This window comes from Hipposideros armiger, unplaced genomic scaffold (assembly GCF_001890085.2).
Source record: "Hipposideros armiger isolate ML-2016 unplaced genomic scaffold, ASM189008v1 scaffold_875, whole genome shotgun sequence".
Classification (NCBI taxonomy): domain Eukaryota; kingdom Metazoa; phylum Chordata; class Mammalia; order Chiroptera; family Hipposideridae; genus Hipposideros; species Hipposideros armiger.
In genome coordinates, this window is record NW_017732225.1 from 276383 (window position 1) to 283940 (window position 7558).

A 7558-nucleotide genomic window follows, 5' to 3' on the forward strand; every position below is an offset into this window, starting at 1 on the left:
AGAGAGAGAGAGAGAGAGAGAGAGAGAGAGAGAGAGAGAGAGAGAGAGAGAGAGAGGAAGAGAAAGAGAAGGAGGAAAAAGGATCAGCTGGGGGAGGCTGCTTTGGTGATGCAGTGATACAGCCTGCATCTGGGAGAGGAGGCGCGGTGTGTCGTGGAGCATAGGCTGCAGTAACTGGACATGGGGGAGGCCAGAGGCCAGGTGTGGGCCAGCATAAGAGTAAGAAAGAACAAAGCTGTGATGGTAAGTGTGTGAGTCAGGCGGAGCTGTGCTGCCTGGGTTTGCATCTCTCTGGCTATGTATGAAGCGGTCCACCTGTGTGCTGTGTGTCAGATACACCCAGGCTGGGATCAGCCAACTCTGGGATGCTCCCCTGCACACATACTCACTCCTTCTCTCATCCCTGCCTCCACTGCCTTTTTGAAAGCCTTGGGATTCTGCCTGAAGCTTCTACTTCAATGCCCTGGACCTTCAGGCTTCCGCCCATCATCTCCATCCCAGGCCTTCTTCTTCCTCCCTGGGAGGCCACAGGGTTGCAAACCCCTCTTGGGGTGAAGGTGGAGGCCCAGGCCTAAGACCTGACCTCTGCTCCATCTTGGCCTTCTCTCCCCAGCTCCAGTAAGGAGGTGGCTCCCGCAGGCCCAGCGGGGCCTGGGGCTGGCCCGGGGCCTGGGGTCCGAGTGCGGGACATTGCCTCGCTGCGTCGCTCCCTCAGGATGGGCTTCATGACAATGCCTGCCTCTCAGGAGCACACCCCCCACCCCTGCCGCAGCGCCATGGCCCCACGCTCCCTCTCCTGCCACTCAGTGGGCAGCATGGACAGTGTGGGGGGTGGGCCTGGGGGAGGCGGTGGGGGTCTCACCGAGGACAGCAGCACCCGAAGACCCCCAGCCAAGCCCCGGAGACACCCCAGCACCAAGCTCAGCATGGCAGGGTCAGGGGCAGAGATGCCTCTTAGCAAGAAAGCAGGTGAGATGCCCCCACCCCTCCCCAGAGGGATCTGGGAGCCAGGAGGATCCATTCAAGGCCTGGGGAGGCCTGCTGGGAGGGTTCATTCAGGGAAGAACCAAGTGGAAGGTTCCATTCTCAGAGGGAATGTGGGGGTGGGGGGTGTTCCTTTTTGGAAGGGCCTGAAATGAACTATTCAAGGGCAGAGGAAGCTCCCTGAAAAGTCCAGTCTTTGGAAAGAGGTGTCATGTCCTTGGAGGGACATGAGGGTGGAAGAGAATTTAGGGTGGGAGTTGCAGATTCTGAGTTGATTAGGACAGAGGCTGGCTGGTCGGGTAGGAAACCCACTGGAGCTGTAAGTTGAGGGATGTGGACAAAATGAAGAAGCAGATATATCCTTGCAAATGAGTCAAGAGTTCAGAAAGGGTCTCCCCATTCCTTCCCCCAATGAAGATCCCAGTTTATTTCTTTCCCATCTTTTCCAGGTTTACAGAAGGCAGCCCCAGAGGGCCGAGAGTCCAGCCGGAAGGTTCCTCCACAGAAGCCCAGGCGAAGCCCCAACACCCAGCTCTCTGTCTCCTTCGATGAGTCTTGTCCCGCAGTCCCCTCTCCTCGAGGGGGGAACCTGCCCATTCAGCGCCTCAGTAGGGGATCCTGCATCACTGGGGACCCTGAGGTGGGTGCCCAGGAAGAAGAGCCAGTGTACATCGAGATGGTGGGGGATGTCTTCAGGGGAGGAGGGCGAAGTGGAGGGGGCCTGACTGGACCCCCCATTGGGGGTGGGGGCCCAGCCCCTCCAGCTGGCGTTGACTCAGACTCGGAAGAGAGTGAGGCCATATATGAGGAGATGAAGTATCCCCTGCCTGAGGAGGCAGGGGAAGGCCGGGCCAATGGGACCTCTCCACTGACCGCCACCTCCTCGTCACATCAGCCTCATGCTCTCCAGCCTCACACCCACCGCCGTCCATCCTCAGCCCTCCCTAGCCGGAGGGATGGGACGCCCACCAAGACCACTCCTTGTGAAATCCCCCCGCCCTTCCCCAACCTCCTCCAGCACCGTCCTCCACTCCTGGCCTTTCCCCAAGCCAAGTCTGCTTCCCGAACCCCTGGTGATGGGGTCTCAAGGCTACCGGTCCTCTGCCACTCCAAGGAGCCAGCGGGCTCCACCCCAGCTCCCCAAGTGCCTGCCCGGGAGCGGGAGACACCTCCCCTACCGCCACCGCCTCCTGCTGCCAACCTGCTGTTGCTGGGACCCTCGGGCCGTGCCCGGAGCCACTCAACACCGCTGCCACCCCAGGGCTCTGGCCAGCTCCGGGGGGAGCGGGAGCTCCCCAACTCCCACAGCATGATCTGCCCCAAGGCAGCAGGGGCGCCGGCAGCCCCTCCTGCCCCAGCCACCTTGCTTCCTGGCCCCCCCAAGGACAAGGCCGTGTCTTACACCATGGTGTACTCAGCAGTCAAGGTGACCACGCACTCCGTCCTGCCAGCTGGGCCACCCCTGGGTGCTGGGGAGCCAAAGACCGAGAAGGAGATCTCAGTCCTCCACGGGATGCTGTGCACCAGCTCAAGGTCCCCTGTGCCTGGGAAGTCCAGCTCCCACACTGGGGCCATGGGCGCAGCAGCTGGGGTTCTCCACCACCGCGGCTGCCTGGCCTCCCCACACAGCCTTCCAGACCCAACTGCAGGCCCCCTGACTCCACTCTGGACCTACCCAGCCTCAGCAGCTGGGCTCAAGAGACCCCCTGCCTATGAGAGCCTCAAGGCTGGGGGGGTGCTGAATAAGGGCTGTGGAATGGGGACCCCATCCCCCATGGTCAAGATCCAGCTGCAAGAGCAAGGGACCGATGGGGGTGCCTTTGCCAGTATCTCCTGTGCCCACGTCATCGCCAGTGCAGGGACACCAGAAGAGGAAGAAGAGGAAATGGGTGCCACGACATTTGGGGCAGGCTGGGCTCTGCAGAGGAAGGTCCTGTATGGAGGGAGGAAGGCAAAAGAGCTGGACAGTGAGTGAAGGGGGGGGGGGATGAGGAGGGATGGGGATATCCATGGTGGTTTGGGGGATGTCTCGGAGGGGTTATTTGGAAGCCATGGCCCATTGTCCTGAACTGAGAAGTTTTGGGAGACCAGAGGGATGGGGGCATGCAGTGGAGTGAAGGGATGAGGTCCCTATGTGTGTGCTAGAGGAGCAGGAAGATGTAGGATAGAGGGGTAGAATCTGGCCCAGAGCAGCCACCTCCTCTTGCCCCATCCTGCTCTACTCCCTGCCCCTCCCTTTGCTGGGCTGCAGGGATATGTGTTTGTGAGTGTGCACACACTAGGAGCTAAACACAGCTGCCGCCCAGCTGTTACCATGGCAACCCATCCAGACAGGAGGGAGAGGAGAGGGAGGCCCCTGTGGTTGCCTGGCAACGCAATGCTCTGCCAGGCCTACTCACAGATGAGCTTAGTTCACAGGCAGCCCTTCCCCCAATGCTCCCCCCCCCCACCACCACTTCTTGGCTCAGGATTTGGGATTCTCCCCATCCTGGAGAACAGTGCCCTTGGTCTGTTCCTGAGGATGGTCATTCTATCCCTATATGGGGTTGGAGGGGCTCAGAAGCTAAAGCTGGGTTATGGAAGACCCCTCTGACCAGTGAAAAGGGTTTGGAAGCAGCAAATATCTATGAACCTCAGCCCAGGGATGGTACCAATGGGTGCAATGGAAGGTGGCAGTACTGGGGTTCCTCGTGTGTGTGAATGTGCTGGGGAGTGTGAAGAGGGTCCCACCCTTCCCAGCTATGACCTACAAAAGGGCAGTTTACTTGTCCACCCATGCTGCAGTGTGTGGAGCTGGGGGGACAACAAGAACCCTGCCACCCCCTCACCCCCATACAGACACTGAGCTCTCCTTGTCATCTCAGCAGAGGTCGAGGATGGTGCTCGGGCCTGGAATGGCAATGTCGAGGGTCCAGGCAAGGTGGAGCGTGAGGACAGGGGCCCTATGGCTTCAGGGATCCCAGTGAGGAGCCAGGGGGCAGAGGGCCTGCTGGCCAGGATCCACCATGGAGGGGACCGAGGAGGGAGCCGCACAGCGCTGCCCACACCCTGCCAGACCTTCCCAGCCTGCCACCGAAATGGAGGTGACACCCTGCCTTCCACACCTGTACACAGATGGGGTGGACTGGGGGGAATCTTCCAGGGTCTGTGTCCTGGGGCCTACATCCTAATACCACATCTCCATCCCCTTTCTTCTGATGAGGCAGGGGGCAACGTGGAAGGGGCTGTCCTCAGGGAACTTGGATATGGGGGGGACCTGAAAGCCTCTTTGGTCTTCATTCCTTGTTCCTCCCCAGACTTCACAGGAGGCTACCGCCTGGGGCGCTCCGCCTCCACCTCTGGAGTCCGTCAGGCCTCGCTCCACACACCTCGGCCCTGCAGCCAGCCCCGGGATGTCCCGAGCCAGGTGAGGAGGAAGATGGGGTTGGTTTTAATTAGTGAAGAAGTATATAGAGAAGAAGGCCTGCGTGTGGAAAGATAGGCAACAGGCCGGGCTAGGGCCTGGCACAGACTAATAAGGAACTGGCAGAGAATGAGGGAGTCGGGGGAGGATCTTGGAAAGGGACTGCTTAGGGTGGGCAAGCCAGGCAGGGCTGTAACTGGCATACAGTGCACTTCTGTACATTTAGAAAAAGGCTTCCCTTCTGGGAAGACAGTTTTTAAAGGCGCGCCTTCCTCAGGGCGAGACAGGCCCAGCCTGGCATCAGGGCTCACACAGCAGGGCAAAGGGTGCAAGAGCTGAGTTCCTGCTCCCATCAGCGCCCCCAGCCAGGAGGAGCGGACAGAGGCAAGAGAGGACTTGTTTCTGGGGGAAGGCACTGGTCTTCGCAGTGGGAACAGCGCCCTGTCACTCTGAGGTCCTTAATTCCCCTTCTTCCTTTCTCCCCCCGTCGGGGCCGGCGGCGGGAGGAAGGGGCACAGACCCACCCTGCGCTGCCGCTGCCGCTGCCCCTGCCGCCTCAGCCGGCCCGCGAGCGCGACGGCAAGCTGCTGGAGGTGATCGAGCGCAAGCGCTGCGTGTGCAAGGAGATCAAGGCGCGCCACCGTCCCGACCGGGGTCTCTGCAAGCAGGAGAGCATGCCCATCCTCCCTAGCTGGCGGCGGGGGCCCGAGCCCCGCAAGTCCGGTACCCCGCCCTGCCGCCGGCAGCACACGGTCCTCTGGGACACAGCCATCTGAGGAGGGCGGGAGGCCGGGCTCCGGGACTTGGGAACGGGGCGGGGCCCTCCGGGAGACTTGCCTTGAAAGAGGGACCCTTGAAAGGACCAGGTGAGAGCGCCAGGAAGAACCCCTGCCCTCCTCCCTAATCTCCGGAGACGGGGAGTCAGTCTGCCAGGCCTATCGGGCTTGGGGCACCAGCAGCACCCAAAAAAATTTTGGGGGAGAAGGACGGTTTGCTTGAGGCTGGGAGTGAGGCCGTCGCGCAGCTCTCGCCACTGAGTGTGGTAGACCCCTCCTCCTGCGAGGGCAAAGGCCATGCCAGAGGTCAGCATGGGGGAGGTGGGAAGGGTTAGGGAGGAAGGGCGGGTCTATTGAGGGCGAGGGACTGGAGAGTGAGAGGTGGAGAAACTTTTTATAGAGTCGGGAATTGGGGAGGGCGTATTTATTTTGTTATTTATTTTAGTCTGGAGGACAATTCTGGGCCCTCCGACTTACTCCTGAGCAGGGAGTGGGGAATGTCGGACAATTAATGGGAACCAAGTTTTCACTCTTCCCCCATGCCGAAAGGCCCCACCATCCGTGCCCACCCCAAAGCGAGGGATTGGTCTGGTCTGGGAAGTGGAGGCCTAGGGCCACAGACTTAGTTACAGTACTTACAAGTCGCCGGTAGTGAGAGTGGCCTGCTCTGAACCTGGCATCTTATTTAGCTTTGGCACCAGGTATGGGTGGGATGATGGGGAAGAAGGGAAATTTTAGCGGGTGGGGGAGGGCAGGGTATTTATTTAAATTTTAAAAAAATCAGAAGAGATGTCAGGAACTTTTTTTTAATTCCTTTCTTTTCAGAATAATATATTAAAAGACTAACGATCCTAGAACTGGCTTGTTAAATTTCAGTGTGCTCCGCCTTTCTTAACACCTGTTTTGATTTCCCTCTGGCCCGTGGTTTGTGAGAGTTGAAGGTTGTGCAGGCAGGGATGAGTGGCTGTGGCAAGTAACAAGGACAGGTGAAGTCTGAGGTAAATCTTCAGCAGGAATGCTACCGTGCAGTGACTCAACGAGCATTTAGGGAGCATCTGATGTGTGTTTGGCAATGCGCCATTGCAGAAGGAATATTCAGACTGAGGCCTGCCGGCAAACATCTATAGTCTACCCAGGGAGATGAGCTACCTGAGCCAACACTACACAGTGCTCCAGGAGTAAGAGAGGGAGAGGGCTGGAATCATATAAGAAGGCTTCCTGGAAAGGGAGCCTAAAAATACAGGTAAGATTTGGATAAGCAGAGAAGGAGGGAAAATTCCAAAGTCACAGTGTCATTGTAGAAGATGGAGGAGGGGGATAGGAAGTGTGTTTAAATAATGCAGAGTTGGCATGATGAAGCTGGTTCAGAAAGATGGGCCTTAAAATTAAAGCAAGATGCTGGTCCTGGGGAAGGAATGCAGAGGGATACTGGAAGGAGAGAAAGATAAAAAGAGTGTCTGGGAGAATGGAGGGCAAGGGACAATAAATGGGACATCTGCGAAGCCCAAGGTTGGAGCTCATGTGATTGCAGAAATAATCATCTTGACAGAGCAAGGAAAGGGGTTGAGAGGACGATCAATTGGAAGCAATGGTGAATATTTAGATTGAAAGGTTTATGATCAGATAGAACAGTATTTCAAAGAAAGTGGTGGATGATACAAGAAATGTTTTTAAACAGTATGGAGAGCTTTTTTTGAAACTTTAATAGTCTTGTGTTTATTTTCATATTAGAGAAATTATAGTCAACACATCAGACTTCTTGTTATTTCATGGATATTATTGCACAAGACAAGGCTAATTTTTAATGAGCTGGTTTAAAGAAAAAAATTAAGCAATTAAATGATGGTACAGGTGGTATACAGAATACGAAAATTACAGTGGTATGAGAATTGTTGAAATTTAAGAAACACCCAATCAGAGATAAAATGATAATTTGGGAGAAATTATAAGACTGTGGACAATAGGAGTCATCAACATAGAAATGGTACTCAAGGCCAAGACTGAGCTCTATAGGACAGAGTGTGGATAAAGAGTTAAGAGCAAAATATAAACAGAATAGCTCTTAATTTTTAAATTTAATTAATTAATTAATGTATTTATTTATTTATTTATTTTAAAAGATTTTTATTGGGGGAGGGGAACAGTGTTGGGGAATTGGGGAAGGGTAACAGCCAAGTTGTTGTCCTTCAATCTTAGTTGTGGAGAGCGCAGCAAGCTCAGCTCCAAGTCCAGTCATGCTGCTTAGCTCAAGGTGCTGTGTTCAATTAGTTGCAGGTGGGCATAGCCACCATCCCATTTGGGAGTCCAGCCGGCAACCTTATTGTTAAGAGCACATGCTCTCACCAGCTGAGCCATCCTGCCACCTGTTGGCAGCTCAGCGGCAGTTCAGCTTGGT

At 56.1% G+C, this 7558-nt stretch overlaps 1 protein-coding gene across 6 annotated transcripts in view; it reads left to right on the forward strand.

The window, feature by feature from the left end:
• The window catches only part of NYAP1 (neuronal tyrosine phosphorylated phosphoinositide-3-kinase adaptor 1), a 9776-nt gene extending 2588 nt beyond the window's left edge, over window positions 1-7188 (forward strand). For 4 of the 6 annotated variants that reach the window (XM_019629958.1, XM_019629960.1, XM_019629959.1 and 1 more), the window contains 5 exons: window positions 614-969; window positions 1434-2951; window positions 3849-4067; window positions 4281-4390; window positions 4906-7188. In XM_019629958.1, coding sequence (XP_019485503.1) covers window positions 614-969; window positions 1434-2951; window positions 3849-4067; window positions 4281-4390; window positions 4906-5163 — 2461 coding nt within the window. In that variant the 3' untranslated portion in view covers window positions 5164-7188. The remainder of the gene's footprint in view (window positions 1-613; window positions 970-1433; window positions 2952-3848; window positions 4068-4280; window positions 4391-4905) is intronic. The other 2 variants (XM_019629962.1, XM_019629963.1) reach the window with 2 other exon arrangements.
• The last annotated feature ends 370 nt before the right edge of the window (window positions 7189-7558 follow it).